Source organism: Puma concolor, chromosome D1 (assembly GCF_028749965.1).
Source record: "Puma concolor isolate L17-30 chromosome D1, mPumCon1.1.hap2, whole genome shotgun sequence".
In the NCBI taxonomy this organism is placed as follows: domain Eukaryota; kingdom Metazoa; phylum Chordata; class Mammalia; order Carnivora; family Felidae; genus Puma; species Puma concolor.
This window is the reverse complement of record NC_141676.1, coordinates 97,894,779-97,911,483: the sequence shown is the minus strand read 5'-3', so window position 1 is coordinate 97,911,483 and position 16,705 is coordinate 97,894,779. Positions and strand designations below refer to the sequence as shown.

The 16,705-nt window shown below is 48.9% G+C and overlaps 1 protein-coding gene across 3 annotated transcripts in view; it reads left to right on the top strand.

Annotated features, from left to right (window-relative positions):
* Positions 1-16,368, top strand: part of SORL1 (sortilin related receptor 1) — a 173,187-nt gene extending 156,819 nt beyond the window's left edge. Inside the window, exons 42-49 of one of the 3 annotated variants that reach the window (XM_086678837.1) lie at positions 1,402-1,521; positions 2,388-2,552; positions 4,364-4,538; positions 5,527-5,633; positions 7,913-8,105; positions 10,719-10,931; positions 12,145-12,243; positions 14,630-16,368. In XM_086678837.1, coding sequence (XP_086534963.1) covers positions 1,402-1,521; positions 2,388-2,552; positions 4,364-4,538; positions 5,527-5,633; positions 7,913-8,105; positions 10,719-10,931; positions 12,145-12,212 — 1,041 coding nt within the window. In that variant the 3' untranslated portion in view covers positions 12,213-12,243; positions 14,630-16,368. Of the gene's footprint in view, positions 1-1,401; positions 1,522-2,387; positions 2,553-4,363; positions 4,539-5,526; positions 5,634-7,912; positions 8,106-10,718; positions 10,932-12,144 lie in introns of all 3 variants that reach the window. The other 2 variants (XM_086678836.1, XM_086678835.1) reach the window with 2 other exon arrangements.
* The last annotated feature ends 337 nt before the right edge of the window (positions 16,369-16,705 follow it).

The window sequence follows — 16,705 nt, the reverse complement described above, 5'->3', positions numbered from 1 at the left end:
GGAAACCAGGCCTGCTTCTGAGGCTGGAGGTCCCCACCCCCATTCCCGTCTTGTGCTTTGAGCACCTTCCTTTTCCTGTTCTGTCCCATTTGCTTTGCTTCTGACTCCCTGGAGTCCCCCAATTCTTTCTTTCCTCACCTCCTGCCAGCGTATCACCCCCTTGGGGCTTCCCTTCCCCTTCCCTGTATGCTTTCCCCTCTCTGGCCCTGGCTGCTGAGCAGCTTCGAGAAAATGCACAGCTCTCTGGGCCTCGGAAGTCCCCGCGCACGTCCCTGGGCCGTGCCCTCCGGCCCCACCTCCTCTCCAGACTTGTACAGCTCTCTTCAAGCCCCCGTCTTACCTGCCCATGCGTGCTTGCATGCTGCCTGACAAAGAAAGCCTCCTCGGCACTTTACTGCCCCTTCCCCGTTATAACCCCCACAGAGGCCACCCCCTGCCCCAAGCCCATCAAATCCCCCGTCCCTGCTTTAAACTCCCAGTTCTCCACCCACCTCAGCCGGGGTTCAGAGTGGCTGCATATCACAGGGCTGAAAGTGACAGGGCTTTTACAGGGAAGGTGGAGTCCTTCGGCGGGCCTGGGTTTGTACAGCAGCAGCACGGTTTGATCCGGGACCCAGGCTGCCCGTGGCATCCATCTTCAAGGTCACCTCAAGGTCCTGGAGGGCTGGAGCCACACCATCATCTGGGTTCCAGGCGGGAGGAGAGCTGAAAGAAGGGCTCCTCCCCCTATGTTAATGAGCCCGTCACTCAGGCCCCACGTGACATCTCTGCTTAAAGTTCATTGGCCAGAACTTTGTCACCTGGCCTCCCAGCTTCCGGGGAGGTGGGAAGTGCACATTTTCTTCCAGGTGGCAATTCTCACTAAGAACCAGGATTCTCCTAAGGGGGAGATGAAGAATGGGTGTGTTCTGGGCAGCGCCCCATGTCCGCCCTGCTGCCTTCCCTCCTCACCTCCCCCTACAAATGCACTCGCTTCCTCCCCAATCAGCACTTCCGCTCAGCTCCCCTCTTCCATCCCTGCTTTTCAGGTAGCATGCCCCCTGCTCTCTGGGACCCACCGCCCCCTTCTCCGCGGCTCCTCGCGCAGTCGCTCCCTGTATTATCCCCTGTTCTGTACTGGCAGCTTGTCATTTATAATCGTGTCTGCTTTTCTTCTCTGCTCCTCCTTCCTCAAAAAAAAAATGAGCTCTTGGAGGACAGAGAGCACCCGCCGTATTCATCTTGGTGGCCGTGGGTTCGCTGCCAGCCCCAGTGCGCCTTCTCTGTAAATGCCGATGAAATGCATGCTACGTGAAGACTTTTCTCTTCTAAGCTCCCCTGCAGCAGGGCATAAACTCGGGATTTCAAGAGAATGAAGTCACTGGCCACCGAGCTGATGTCCTCTTCCATCCTCTTGACCAGGTTTATGGCATTTTCTACGCTACATCCTTCCTTGACCTGTATCGCAGTCCGAAGAGCTTGACTACTTCACTCCACAACAAAACAGTCATTGTCAGGAGGGATGAGCAGTATTTGTTTCTGGTAAGGTTCCCGTACCAGGGGGTCCAGAGGACTTTCTGTTCTTTAAGGATGGCTTAGATCCCGGGCGCCTCGCTCAGACCGAGACCGGGGGAGCTGGACGCGGGACTCCAGGATCTGAGTGTGTGAGGAGAGGGTAGTTCCTCTTCTGTGGCAGCAGCAAGTTCCTGCTTGAAAAACAGAACGAATGACCCCTTAACCCACCGCGGCTCGCTGGTGGGGGATTGCGAACTCGGCAGATGGGTCGCAGCAGGAACAGAAACACACACCACTTTGTCCGACTCCACTTCTAGGAACTTAGCCCACATACTTGTGTCATGTGTGCCAAGATCTCTGGAGAAAGGTGTCTGGTGCGCTCTTGCTGGTGACAGCAGAAGGTTTGAAACACGTGGCTGCCAAGGCTGGTTAAGAAGAGCATGGCTGATCCTTGCAATGAACTACAGGGCAACCCTTCAAAAGACAGAGAGCCCCGTACCGAGGGGGAGACATCTCTGGGCTCTGTTATTAATGGCAAGAAGCGAAGAGCCTAACGAGCCGTGTAACATTTTCTCATTTGTATAAAAAAATTAAGAAGAAGAGGCTACCTAGACGCACACGCACGTAGACACGCATGTGTAGGAGGCACGCGTGTGTAGATCTGCGCTTAACGTGTGCACGGGACACCGGGCAGGAAGCACCTAAGACCATTTCCAGCGATACTTCTGGGAAAATGGATTAGAGATCTGGGATGGGTGGGGAGTTCTCTTACATTCTGTGTCTTCTTTTGCAATGATTGAATCATAATTGGGTACGTGTGTCACTGTTTTGTGGGGGGAGGGAAAAAAAAAGTCTTAGCACAGACTGCGTGCGTCCATGGATGTTTGTTTCAGGTCCGGGTGGTGGTGCCCTACCTAGGGCCGTCCTCCGACTACGTTGTGGTAAGGATGATCCCAGACAACAGGCTCCCACCTCGTCACCTGCATGTGGTTCGCACCGGCAAAACCTCGGCTGTCATCAAGTGGGAATCCCCGTATGATTCTCCTGACCAGGACCTGGTGAGCGGGCCGGGCATTCGGCCGGCCATGCGTGCTCTTGGCATGGTTTGGGAGCGGAGAGGGGGTCCTGTGATGGGACCAGGAAAGCCAGCCCTGGTGGCGGGAGCTCAGCAGGAGGTCTCTCCCCCCGTTTCTGTCTGGCCAAAGATGGGGTCCTTGTAGGTGCCTCTTCTTAATCGTTGCTTCTCCGTGATTTCCAGCTGCCATATTGGTTGGTCCCTCTTTCTTCTCTGATTTCTCCCCTTCCCTCCCCTGATCCTCTGAAGCAGGGTTGACAGACAAATCCCTGCAGGCCGAATCCAGGTCGTTGCCTGCTTTTGTAAATAGTTTATTAGAACCAAACTCTTACCGTTCGTGTACATCTTCCCTGTGGCTGCTTTCATGTGACACGTGGCAGAGTTGAATAGTTCTGGTAGAGACCCATTTGGCCTTCAAAGCCTGAAGGTATTTTGTATCTGAACCTTTACAAAAAAGTTTGCTGGCCCCTGGTCTAAAAGAAGAGGCATTAATTCTGAAAAACAGCTTCTGTTTTCCTTTGCTCCAGGCTGCCCTCTCCGTCATCCCAGGGGTGGGTGGTTTTATTTATTTATTTTTTTAATTTTTTTTTTTTTTTTTTTTAATTTTTTTTTCAGCGTTTATTTTTATTTTTGGGACAGAGAGAGACAGAGCATGAACGGGGGAGGGGCAGAGAGAGAGGGAGACACAGAATCGGAAACAGGCTCCAGGCTCCGAGCCATCAGCCCAGAGCCTGACGCGGGGCTCGAACTCACGGACCGCGAGATCGTGACCTGGCTGAAGTTGGACGCTTAACCGACTGCGCCACCCAGGCGCCCCTATTTTTTTAATTTTTAAAAAATGTTTTATTTATTAAAAAAAATTTTTTTTAATGTTTGTTTATTGTTGAGAGAGAGAGAAAGACAGAGCGCAAGTGGGGAGGGGCAGAGAGAGGGGGAGACACAGAATCCAAAGCAGCCTCCAGCTGTGACTTGTCAGCACAGAGCCGATGTGGGGCTCGAACTCACGGACCATGAGATCATGATCTGAGCCAAAGTCGTACGGACGCTCAACCGACTGAGCCACTCAGACACCCCTTATTTACTTTTGAGAGAGAGAGAGAGAGGGGGCGCATAAGTGGGGGAGGGACAGAGAGGGAGACACAGAATCTGAAGCACGCTCCAGGCTGCGAGCTGTCAGCACAGATGTGGGGCTCAAACTCACAAACCGTGAGATCTTGACCTGAGTCGAAGTCAGACACTTAACCCACTGAGCGCCCCTGGGGTGGATGGTTTTAGATGCTCCGTTGCTAAGGCTTTCCTTGACTCTCAGCTTCTTCCTGGTGATGGAATCTCCTGCACTTACCACATGGCCCTGTCTTTTCCTCTTGCTTCCATATATGTAAGAAGCAATCGGGGGGAGAGAATAAGCAGAGCGTTTTGTCCTTTTATCTCCTCTGACAGCATCCCGAAACCATCACAGCTGAGGAGATGCTCTGAACACTCAATTTGGATTTTTCTTGCCTGTTCCAACCTATTTGCTGATGCCACAATAAATGTAACTTTCCCTAGGCTTGTTTTTTGGGTTGAATTGATAATTCTGTGCACAGTTCTGGGAGCAAATACCTGTTCCAGATTTGGACCTGGCCACCCCCAAAGGCTTTCCAAAGAGCAGAGTCAGACTGTGGGGCTCAAAACATCGTTGCTCTGGGTCGCAGCCACTGATGCGCTTATGTTCTGTCATCCACCATCGAATTGCAAAGAGTTAAAAAATGCCAAGTTTCTGATTACCCTTAAGGTCTCTTTTTCCTGTTCTAGTTGTATGCAATTGCGGTTAAAGATCTGATAAGGAAGAGTGATAGAAGCTACAAAATAAGATCCCGCAACAGTACTGTGGAATACACCCTTAACAAGTTGCAACCTGGAGGAAAATACCACGTCATTGTCCAACTGGGGAACATGAGCAAAGATTCCAGTATAAAAATCACCACAGGTAAACAGGAGAGAGATGAGGAGCCCTCTCGCACAGCAAGGTACCCACAGGGCTGCTAGGAAGCCCGTAGACGCACAACATCTCTCAGGATCTGCACGGGAAGTGTCGGTATCCACACCTGGCGGGCAGGGCAGGGTTCCAGGGCCTGGGCTACAGGGTGGTGGCCTGGGGGGGCGGCTGTCATTCTCCGTATCCTGCATCGCTTTCGCTCTCCTTCTGCCTAGCTGGTTTCAACATTTTTAGGGGCCAAGGGCAGGAATGCCCCAAAGAGGTAGGAAGTGAAACAGCATTTGCCACGAAAGCCGAGGATGGGAACCTAGGCTGAAATCACAGTGGTTTCTTGCGGCCAAGGAGGGAGACCAAGAATTGGGCAGCGTATTAAAGGGGGCTTGCTGCCAGTCCAGAGCTGGCTCAGCCGTCAGACTCTAGTTCAGAAAGCAGGTCACGAGCTCAGGTACCTGGCTAGCAGCAGACAGTGTCAGAATGTCCGCGACAGAGGCCCCACCAGGCTGGCGGTGTGAGCAGCGGGTCAGGGCCTGGCTCCAGTGTCACTCCAGGGCTCTCTTGTCGGGTACAGTCCCTGGCCCCTCACTGAGCAGTCAGGCTCCTCAGGTCTTGGGGTGGGACCAGGGAGACAGGAAAGCAGACTGCAACCAGAGCAGAAGTCCAGGAAGGCTCTGGAACCGTGGTCCATCCCACCCCCTCCCTTTCTCCCCGACCCAATTTGTTTTTGGCCATCTGTGGCTCTGAGGGCCACTAGAGTAGGTGCTATCCAGATTTGGCCAAAGGTATTATAACGGCAGCAAGAGAGATGCCACTTAGGGAGCGTCTACCTTGTGTGAGGCTCTGTACTAAGCAACACATGGGTTCCGTTCCTTCCTTGAGCTAGCCTTTCAAGTTGGCGTTATTTAATCTCCCTCTGACCAGAGAGAACAGCGATTGCAATACATAGCCACTAACCGCATCCTGCTGTATCTTTAATTTTCAGTTTCATTGTCCGCACCTGATGCCTTAAAAATCATAACAGAAAACGACCACGTCCTTCTGTTTTGGAAGAGTCTAGCTTTGAAGGAAAAGCATTTCAATGAAAGCAGGGTGAGTTCCTCCCTCCTCCACAATGACTTCGGGGGTCTAATTGAAATGCAGCTTTAGAGACGGGCTCGTTACCAGCCCGCTGGCGCGTCAATAGGGGGAGAGAGAAGGAAAAGGGCACGGGAGCGAACTTGAGAACAAAAGGGCCATTTTCTGTGGGCTCGCTAATTACTCAGAGGTTTATCCTGCCCGTTCAAGAGAGCCCTGCACTAAGCACCTTTCATTCCTGAACTTGTTTTCCCCCCGCAAGACCGGGGAATGGGCCAAGCCCTCCCTGTGCCTTCTGACAGTCCCAGAGCAGGGCCGTGGCTTCAGTGCCGGGGACTGAGCTACATCCGTGCCGTGGCATCGCGGTTTCTTTCCGGTGATGTCCGAGGGAGCAAGAAGTACCTGCAGATAGTCCGTCAACATACAGAAAAGACTTGTTTTGTTTTGTTTTGTTTTGTTTTGTTTTGTCACTGGCAGACCCATGACTGTATTCGCAACGGGAGATGGGAGGGAGGAGGAGGGCGAGTAGATCTGCCGATCTGTCACCCAAGGGTGGACAGGTTCTTGAGCGGACCTGGCTTGTCCCCGTTGTCAGCAAAGCACAAGCTGAACAGAGACACGACAAATCCACTGTGGCTCTTTCGCGGCACAGCGTCGGTAAAGGGCGCTGGGGTTGTAAATGGTCACCCTGTAACGCCAGAAGCAAAGCCAGAGTAAAATTTGAAAATCCTCACAACTCTCCCTGCCGGGACCTATACGTGGTTAATAAACTCAAATATAAAGAAAGCTTTCAAAGGAGTTCAGAAGACTAATATTCTGATTCTGGAAAAGGTACCGGTAACACAGTAAAAACTCCAGCAGCAGTGGGCAAAAGAGAAAAGGATCAATCTCACTGGTGATCTGAACAACAAAGATAGGACCCTTTCCACATTAAATCAGCTAAGTTTGGCGGGGGGGGGGGGGAGAGTATTACCAGAATGAGCCGTAGTTGGGGAGATTAGCATGCTGGGAATACAAATTGGTTCAGCCTTTCTGTAAGGCACTTTGGTGATCCATGTCAGAAATAAAAAGCGTTCGCATCCTTTGGCCTGGCAATTCTTTCAGGATTTTATTCTCAGGAAACGATGTGCATAAAGAATTTATGTACAAGGCTCTGTTGAGGGCCTTGTTTTATTTCTGATAGCAAGAAAGAGGAAATAACTTTAGTGTCTAAGAGAAGAGGATATTTAATAGTTAATTAAGTGAATGACCGACGTTTGTATCATTTGAATGTTTTTCTTTACACCTTTATGTATGTTGCACGCTCTCTACAGCAAATACGTGCTAGATAGAAGCAATCAATGCTAGTTTCTAAAGAAGAATGGAGGGACAGGATTCCAGGTAGGGGGTGTTGGGAGGCCCAGTTTGGCAGCCAATGGTCCGCCTCATGGCCCAGCTTTTAGGTGGAGGTGACAGGTCAGTGTTTGACTCCCAGGGGAGGGTTCTGGCATAAGCATATAGCGCATCCTTCTTCTCTCCCCCTGGCTTAGAGTTCAGAGAATAGACAGGTCAATGGAATGGGGACCAAGAGTCCGTGAGTATGCAGTGGGGCCCAATATGTGGATAGAGCTAAGAGAGGAGGTCTTTTTTTTGGTGCTGGTGGGGTGGGAGTTGGTAGGTTTGACACTGGAATATTGGGAGGTTATCAGAGAAGTCCAGGAGTCCGTTCTGTCCCCACCCTAATTTTGAAGTGCTTTCTAGTCAAGGCCAAGTTGTTCTGGGGCCACCATCAGCCTGGAAGAGCTAGAAAGTGAGGAGCTGGGGAGTGAGCTGTGGGCTGACAAGGAAGTTCCCACACACTGTTCTCCCTAGAAATGTCCTGACTTTTCCAGCCCTGCTGCTGGAGTCCCACCACGACCCGGATTTATTGTGAGTCAAATCCCATTACATTACAGCAAACTGTTGCTGAATTGTCCAGATTCTTTGTTGCATTTCATATTGCTTGAGATGAGTGGACTCTTGACCAGAACTTTGAATGTGTACCAAAATATTTATTAAAATGGCTTTTATTAGGGCTATACTTTTCCACTTTGCAGCTCACAAGTGGGCGTGGTAGTTATTTGGGATGGGAAAATTGCCATTTTCTGAATCCAATATCTCAGTGGTAATGTAAAAAGATCTAGTAAGAAACCCAAAGTGCTTTCGCATCTATAAAAGCCTGCAGTAAGGAGCTCACATAAAGTTGGAACCAGTAATAGAAGCTGTCAGATTCCTTACTTAACTTCCTGCACAATCTCTCGTGTCTTTGTTTTCAGGGCTATGAGATACACATGTTGGATGGAGCCATGAATATCTCAGCTTACCTTGGGAATACTACTGACACTTTCTTTAAAATTTCCAACCTGAAATTGGGTCATAATTACACTTTCACTGTGCAAGCAAGATGCCTTTTTGGCAGCCAGATCTGTGGGGAGCCTGCTGTCCTGCTGTATGACGAACTGGGGTCTGGTGAGTCGCTCGTGTGGCCACTTTCCATCTTCACCTCTGGGGAAACAGATGAAGGATGTGGCGTGGTCTGATGAATATGTGTCTTTCTTACGCACATTTAAAATATTCTTTCAGGGGCGCCTGGGTGGCTCAGTTGGTTAAGCGTCCGACTTCGGCTCAGGTCATGATCTCACAGTCCGTGAGTTCGAGCCCCGCGTCGGGCTCTGTGCTGACAGCTCAGAGCCTGGAGCCCGTTTCAGATTCTGTGTCTCTCTCTCTCTCTGCCCCTCCCCTGTTCATGCTCTGTCTCTCTCTGTCTCAAAAATAAATAAACGTTAAAAAAAAATTAAAATATTCTTTCAGTTCAAAAAAGTCATTTGTGCATCCGTGTAATCAGGCACTGATTTATTTAACAAATATTTCCCGAGCCAGGCATGGGGTGAGGAGCTGGAGTTACCGTGTGACCAAATTCTGAATGTAGAGCCTAGAAAAGGGCATAGGTTAGCAGTAGGTTTTGTTAAAAAAAGGAGATTCTGCTTGGGAAACACTAGGTTAGTGTGAGTGCTACTGCTTGTTGTTTGCAGGACTTCTCAGAGCCTCTAGTATGCTAATATTCCCTGGGATTCTTCCAAGTCAGTAGTAGATAATCTCCTTCCCATAGAGTAACCGATTGTATAGCCTCCCCCTTCGTCTTAGCTGCCAGTCCAGATCAGAACCTGAATTTGGCCTGGCATCTTGTCTTATAAAACACTCACAGATACCAGTGTTGGGTCATGCCGAGGGCAGAGGTGGGGCAGGGGAGAGGAACCTTTCATTTGCACAGAAATGCTGCTTGTATCGTAGTAGCTTGGTCAGCATTTCAGCCAACGTTTTGCCACTGGTCTTTTCAGTTCCATTTACTCCCAGCCGGGAGCTCACCGATGCTTAAGCCAAAGTCTTGCGTTAGAGTTGTTGTGCGTTCTGTCATGTCATGTTTCCCAGGCACCTCCCTGAGGGAGGACGACCTTGCAGACCGTGTCCCCTTTGGAGAATCATAGCGTATTAGAGGTTCTGAGAAGGTCTTACAGAAAACACACAACAGAAGTCTTGTTAACCTAGCAGTTCCTAAATAGAGCCTCCTTTTTAAGCAAAACCAATTAGCAACTGTGAAATAGACTCCGGGGGGAAAACAACTGTTGCCTTTATAAAACCAAGATCGTCCAGCAGAAAGAATCTCTCAGTGAGGCCTCCATTTTCCACCACAGAAGCAGGGTGGGGGAGGTGAGGGCCCACTCATTCTTGTTTCCTCCGCCACACTGGTTCCTCTTCACCGTTCCAGGCAAGAGCATTGCCCTAGTTTGCCACTTCACAGCTGGGGTTACGTTGGGACGTATGAAGTAAGATTCTGCTACGGCTTTTCCCCGTAGGTCAATAACGAAAGAATTTAAAGACATGCGTCTTGAGTTGTTAGATGAGGCTCGCAAGAAATGGCTGTTCTCTGGCCCATCTGGTTGAGCACCTTGTTGGGATGAACCCCTGGGTGGCTACTGAGCCTTCCCTCTGAGGCACAGGCCTGTGCCACAGCACCTTGCCCCAAACCAGGGAACTGCCTCAACTCTTCATAGGACAGGGAAGGTCCACTTTGCTTCCTTAGCTAAAACGGACTCCCAAGCTCCATTTTCCTGCCTCACTCAGACTTTCCCCAGGAATTAAAAAAAAAAATTTTTTTTTTTGACGTTTGTTTATTTGAGAGAGACAGAGCACGAGCAGGGGAGGGGCAGAGAGAGGGAGACACAGAATCCGAAGTAGGCTCCAGAATCCGAGCTGTCAGCACGGAGCCCGACACGGGGCTTGAACCCACGAACCGTGAGATCACGACCTGAGTCGAAGACAGACGCTTAACCGACAGGCGCCCCCTCCCCGGGGATTTTTTAAGACTGGCCCTAACCCAGCAGGGGGATGGCTTTGCCCTCGGGCCCTATTGGTACAAATCTATCTATACATCATCATAAAGTGAGAATTTGTTTAAGATAGTGGGAAGTGGGCATCATTGTCAGGTTACAGACACCTAAATGGCTTTGCCAAGTGGATTTTTAAAACGTTAAGCATATATGGAAGGGTTCTCTCTCTCTCTCTCTCTCTCTCTTATTTAAGTAAGGGAAAAAAAACCTCATAAAACTTCATGAGCTGTTAAGTCAGTGTTGCAGTTAAGGGATCTTGTTTGTATCACTCGACGGAGCTTCAGGTAATTGCAGTTCAGAGTGACTTCGGTGCCGAGTAGGGGGAAATAATTGCAACCTCGTTAATTAGTGGTCTGATTTCACATCCTCTTATGTAAGGCCAGCGAGTGGTCTTAAGTAAGAACGCTAACGAAATCAGTGTTGCTACCCCAACAAAGGTCTCCCTTCCAGGATATTATCTAAATCAACAACAAGGCAGTGATTAGGAGTCTAACGTAATTACCGTATTTGCATGCACAAGGCCCGTGGTCTCTCGGCTTGTGGCACGGCGTGGGGACCCAGCCGGCCGTCACAGGCAGGAACTCGTCACACCGGGCAGGCGGTTCGGGTAACCGGCAAACTCCCCGCTTTCTCGGCGGGCGGCTCTGCTGCCTTTGCGGAGGGGGCTCATGCGTGGCTGTCTTAACGTTGGCAGGTGCGGGTGCGTCCGCGGCCCGGGCGGCCAGGTCTACGGATGTGGCCGCCGTGGTGGTACCCATCCTGTTCCTGATACTGCTGAGCCTGGCGGTGGGGTTTGCCGTCCTGTACACGAAGCATCGGAGGCTGCGGAGCAGCTTTACCGCTTTCGCCAACAGCCACTACAGCTCCAGGCTGGGCTCGGCCATCTTCTCCTCCGGGGACGACCTGGGTAAGTGGGGCGGGTGCCCTGGCTCTTCCTCCCCGCGCGGACCCCCTCCAAGCCGGTGGCCTGAGTAGGAAGTACGGAAGGGTCGATCGATAGGCCCTGGGCTTTCGATACCCCCGAGGTGTCAGCAGGTTTTCAGGAATTCCCAACCCCTCTCCATCCTTCCCGGACCCGGAGGTCCGGCGTCCTTGAAGAGCCCGGTCAAGATCAGGCGTCACGCCTTCCCAACTGACTTCCGTCCAGAGAAGCCTTTTCCATCTGGCTGTGCCCCTTTCCGATCGCTAGGGGCACCTCCCCAGTCATTCTGCTTTTTACGTACCCATTACGTGGTATGGAAGAAAGAAAGAAATACCTCTTTTAAAACGTCTACGTGCTCATTATAATTACGAAATGCTGTAGAGCTAGTGGACCGCTTGATATAATAAGTTAGGCGTGTTTTGGGGTCGTCCCCGAGCGCGGACATGTGGACTGTGACTTTACATACCTACTTTTTTCCCTGTAAACCAACTATAATATTTTTTTGTTTATAAAGGTATTTGTATATTCCCCGATCACTGATCATTTGATATTAGCTTTGCTCCCTCCTCTTCTCAGTTTCCTGTCTTGCTCAGTACAAGTATTTGGTCTGCTTTGCGTGAATGGGGCGGGTTCTTTGCTTCCGTTACTGGGGCAAAAGAAGTTAATGGTACCACACGGTGATCACTGAAGGTTGATCGTGACTTGGTTGTACAGGATTGTACCGGAGGCCACGAGGGGACATCCTTTAGTCTGGGAAGCTGCCCTCAGATAGCTTCAACCCCTCTGAGGTCCTTTACCTCAGAGCAGTGTGGGTTCAGAGGAGAAAACAGATAAAGAAGCTCACAGTGTTGTTGTAGGGTGTGGATAACTCCAATTAGGGAACCTAAGTCACCCGTTGGACTTTTGGATAGGTCATAAGGTTCTCCTTCCTAAATGATTTCCTTTCTTTCTTTGGTTAAGTTCAAGCTACCATTAAAATAAGCTTGGTCACCCATGGACGGGGAGAAGGTGACCCAAGAGCGTCAAGGGTCAGCTGAGCTCGGTTTCGGCTTAGACCCCTGTGCCTAGAGGGCCGTGGTACCGATCTTCCAGGCTGGGGCTCGCGACGGTGTTGGGGGCGGCTGGGGCGGAGGGGTGGGTGTCGGGGTTGGGTGCAAGTGCTCTGGAACTTACCAAGGACCGACTGTTTTGCCTTTAGGGGAAGATGACGAGGATGCTCCTATGATAACTGGATTTTCAGACGACGTCCCCATGGTGATAGCCTGAAAGAGCTTTTCCTCACTAGAAACCAAATGGTGTAAATATTTTATTTGATAAAGATAGTTGATGGTTTATTTTAAAAAGATGCACTTTGAGTTGCAATATGTTATTTTTATATGGGCCAAAAACAAAAGACAAAAACAAAAAACAAAAAAAAAAAGGAAAGAAAGGAATGGGTACACTTTGTAGTCATCAACTGTGAACTTCCAACCAGGTTGATTTTAGTAACCAAATTGCTTTAATTTCATATTAATGTAGTCTTACAGGGCTGTGCTTGCTGGGCATGCTTTTAAGTCTGTGAGATCATTTTGATTCAATAAACTGGCCGTTCTTTTTATTTTTCTAAGACACAGAAATGTATTTAATAGAAAAACTTCAAGAGAGGGTGACGGGTGGGATCCCTCCCTCCTCCTTGAAGGTGTGCTCAAACTTTAAATTTCGTTCAGATTCAGTTTACATGAAAGTGTGTGTGTGATAGGGGAAGGTTCTTTCCTGTTACTTTGTTAATTTATTGGGACTCTGTATAAGGCAAGGCTTTAGCGGTCATCTGACACCAACACTGCCCGTTAGGAACCCCTCACCTTGTAGGGTCGAGGGGTGGGGAGCCGCAGTAGTTTTGTCGCCACTCCGGAAGCAATCCATTTTTAGTCACTCGTGTGTCACCTGATGGTATTTGGCAGGAGAGCGCATTGAGTCATTGCTCCGTTTCAGTCAAACAGACAGCAGTTTCTTCTCTGACGCCGAGGGAGTCTTACTATATGCGCCTTTCACAGCTACAAAAACGATAACCCTGCTTTATTACACCCCGGTGTCATGGCCCTTGCAAAAAAAAAAAAAAAAAAAAAAATCACCCGGGTTGTGGGAGAATCCTAGGTCTGTGCCATGATAGATACACTGGCAGACGTAGTACCTGCTTTGTCCTTTTTGGCTTTTTTGTTTTTACTCACCACTGAAGAATCTCGAATGTAAAATTTTGTATTTGTGTTGAGGTGGCCACTTACTGTCTTTAAAAATCTACACTGATATATGCAGTCATTTTGAATTGGGTCAGTGCCTTCTCTCTCTCTCTCTCTCTCTCTTTTTTTTTTTGTTTCTTTCCACCTGCTTCCCCCATACCCCTGCCCAGTTTAAAGAGTCCTGTTCGCTCTTAACAGAGATACAGGAGATCGACAAATCCGAGACCGTTCTATCCAGTTTGCAGCTGGAACAAGACTAGAGTTTATTCTCTCTGTAGAACAAGCTGAGCTTTTTTTTTTTTTTTTTTTTCTTCTTCTGCCTTTAAACGCCACCCTAGTATTCAGTTCATGGCCACTTGATAGGTACGTGGAATCCATTGTGGACTGATGGCCGCCCTTTAGACCTAGCGTCGTAGGCACCAATGTCCGGCGTTGTTGTGACTCCTACCGTACGGACCTCACTGCAGAACCTCTCAGCCGAGAAGCAGTGAGCTCTGGGGATAGTCCAAAGTCATGTTTCTGAATGTGTGTCCTTTACGTGCGAGCTTTGTAAAAACCCCATCTCCTCTGGGATGCTTTACATCACCTTCTCACAAGTATTTGCTTTCTTTTAACCAAAAGCATCGTTCTTGGGTGATAATATAGTTTCGCTCTAGCTAGTGATCGTCTGGAAAACAAAGAGCCAATTCCATTTTTTTCGTTCTAAAAGTTTTAATTTATACATGTATATATTTTCAGGGAGGAGTGTCTTAAACTATAGACATGTAGCATGTTGCATGGGTAAGGCTCCCTTTTATTTTAACACGTGGTGGTCATGACGAGCCTCCTTCCACATTTTCTCCCTTCTTTCTCTCTCCTTTGTTACTTTTTCAAAGAATGGAAGTTCTTTGGTTTTATCTCGTGTTGTCTTGGGGTTTTGTTCGGAACTCCAAGGCCTACCCCCCACCCCCACCCCTTTAAGTGAAGCTCTTTTAGTAGCTAAAAGATGCACAGTCTGGTGGGAGGCAAGTCGTTTAATTGAACCCCTAGAAAGTATGTTTTCTTCTTCTCTTTTTCGGCCAACTTTTTGGTGGCATTTGTGAAAGCTGATATAAAAGGCTCTGAGACTTTATTTTCAGTTATTCTGCAGGCAGGCCTTTGTTTACAGGGCCTGTGTCTCCAGTCGGCAACTTGAGATATACCTGAGCTTCCAATTCTTGTCTCCAGCGCCTCCCAGTGCTTAGTGCACAGTACTGTATAGACTGGCCATCACCCCTCTCCTCGGAAAACGCCACTGTGCTGTTTGAGAAAAAGCAGCCTTTTAGGGCTAGAGTATTTTATATACACAGAAGAGCTAAGTTTCTGAAGACTAAGCTAGGTAGATACAGCTATGTGCAAATTGTATATTTTTATGAACTTTTGAAGCACCCACTCTTCCTTCCCTCCGCGTAGCTTTGTGGGGTTGTGGTGTCTATGCGCTGTCTGCAGGAGTCCAGAGGTTGGAGTGACCATAGGAAATGAGAACGCAAACTATGTGCAGCCTTTGAACGTGACCAGATCATTGTCTTCACTGTGACCAGTTGGAGCCCCTGGTTGTTTGTGAAGAAGGGGCTTTGTACCTCGTTGGAGATGCCACCTCAAAAGTTCACACCGTACAGGAAAAGAGTTCTCTTCTCTCCCAGCACGCACGTTAGGATGTCAGCAGCCCGCATGCCCGTGGACCACGACGGACCACGAACGGACCGCTAAAATTTGGCAGGCAGGGGCACTGTGTACAGAGTTTTCTCCGGAAGCTGACTTTGCCCCTATGGGTATCGAATGCCCCTTGAGCCTGAGGGGACACGGGTCCATGCGGATGACATGACAAAGAGTAGAATTCTGCAGAGGAGTCTGGGGAGAAGCCACGACTATGCAGGCATTTCCAGACAGGTGAGACGTTCCAGTAACTCCTGGCTGCCCCGGCATACTGGGTACATGGTTATGATGCCGGGAAACTGGTGGAAACTTGGGACTTTGGGGACAGAGGTTCCCGGGGTTCCATCTCTGCTAGTATCTCTGGGAATATTTGGGTGGAACAGGTGTGGGACGCAGAGCTACATGCTCTCTCCTGCCCATCATCCTGGCCTGCTAGATTAAGCTACGCTTTAGCCTGGTAAGGAACGTAACCCTTCTCAGATAGCGGCCATTCTGGGGGAACTGGGGAGGGCGATGGTGTGGTGAGGCTCTTGTAGATAACCACCCACCTCCCCTGGGAGAATCTTACCTTCAAACATCCACCCGGCGGTTACTCCATCTTGTAAGATGATAGTCCCGGTACTTCCTTAAGGGCAGAAGCCTCATCTTGGTAGGTTTGGGTGGTCACTTTCCTACTAAGGGGATCATGGTGAATCTCCGAGCAGATTTTTCTCTTCCTTCGGCAGAGTTGGGAGACCCCTCACTCAAGGGGTCCGGGAGATAAATCAACCGAATACCATCTCCATATTGATTTTCCGAATTGACCCTCAAACCCCGTGCAGAATCTTCACTTTGTTGAGATTGTATCTTGACATTCCTAGCATGTTATTTTTCTTAACTGGAGTGTGTGCTGCCTTTCAGGTACAATTTTTGTGTAATAAAAGCCAGTGCATTAAGTTCATATAGACTACTTTCTATGCAAGACTGAGCTATGGAATAGATCGCAAGAGGTACGCGTAGCCGGGTACATGGACAATGAGCACGTTCTCGGAATGGGAACCACCATTGAACGTGGGTTGAGGGAGGATAGGTTGTGCGTATGTTTCTGCCCACCGATTTTGAGCAACCGTGTTAGGAATTAAATCCTCAGAGCCAAGTAACCCAAGAATGGTATTTGTCTCATGTACAATAACGCAAATGGAATAAGTATGAATGCTGAGGGAACATTATTCTCAGATATTCCATGTCATTTCTCATCTAAAGACTCTTGTTACAAATTATTAGAAACTTTACGCAAAATCGAAAGCATTGGAAGCAAAATAAAGGCCTACTCTGCTCTCATTTAAAGTGAAACACCGTGTACTTGTTTCTCTCCAAGGTGACATTAGGCATTTATGATTTCGATTGCCTTGATGCGTTTCCAAATCACCAATTTATGCTGAAGATTTTACTATATTGTTGCACAGTTTTACGATAATTTTTTGTCTCAATGTCAACTTTTTTCACTGAATAAAAATTTAACTGGGTGAAGGAGACACCTATATGAGAACCCACTCTCTACGCGTGTCTTGAGTTGTTCTTTTGAGCGCAATAAAGATGGTCTGTACAGTGTCCGGATGCCCTTTTGATTTGCCTGGTTTGGAAGGATGTGTATTGGATAGACGAGAGAACACCAAGGCCTGGGATAATCTTGTTATGACCACGGTGGTCTCGCGTGGTGGATCCTTGAAGAACGCGATGCCTTAGTGTTGGCCGAGGAGCGGGGAGACGTCAAGGCAGCTGTTCTCGCAGTAAATAGAATTACTCCACAGGGGCAGTGACTTCCTTAAAGCTGTCACTACATTTGCTGAGACACCATTGGCTAAGAAGGCAGTTTTCAAGTCTTATGAG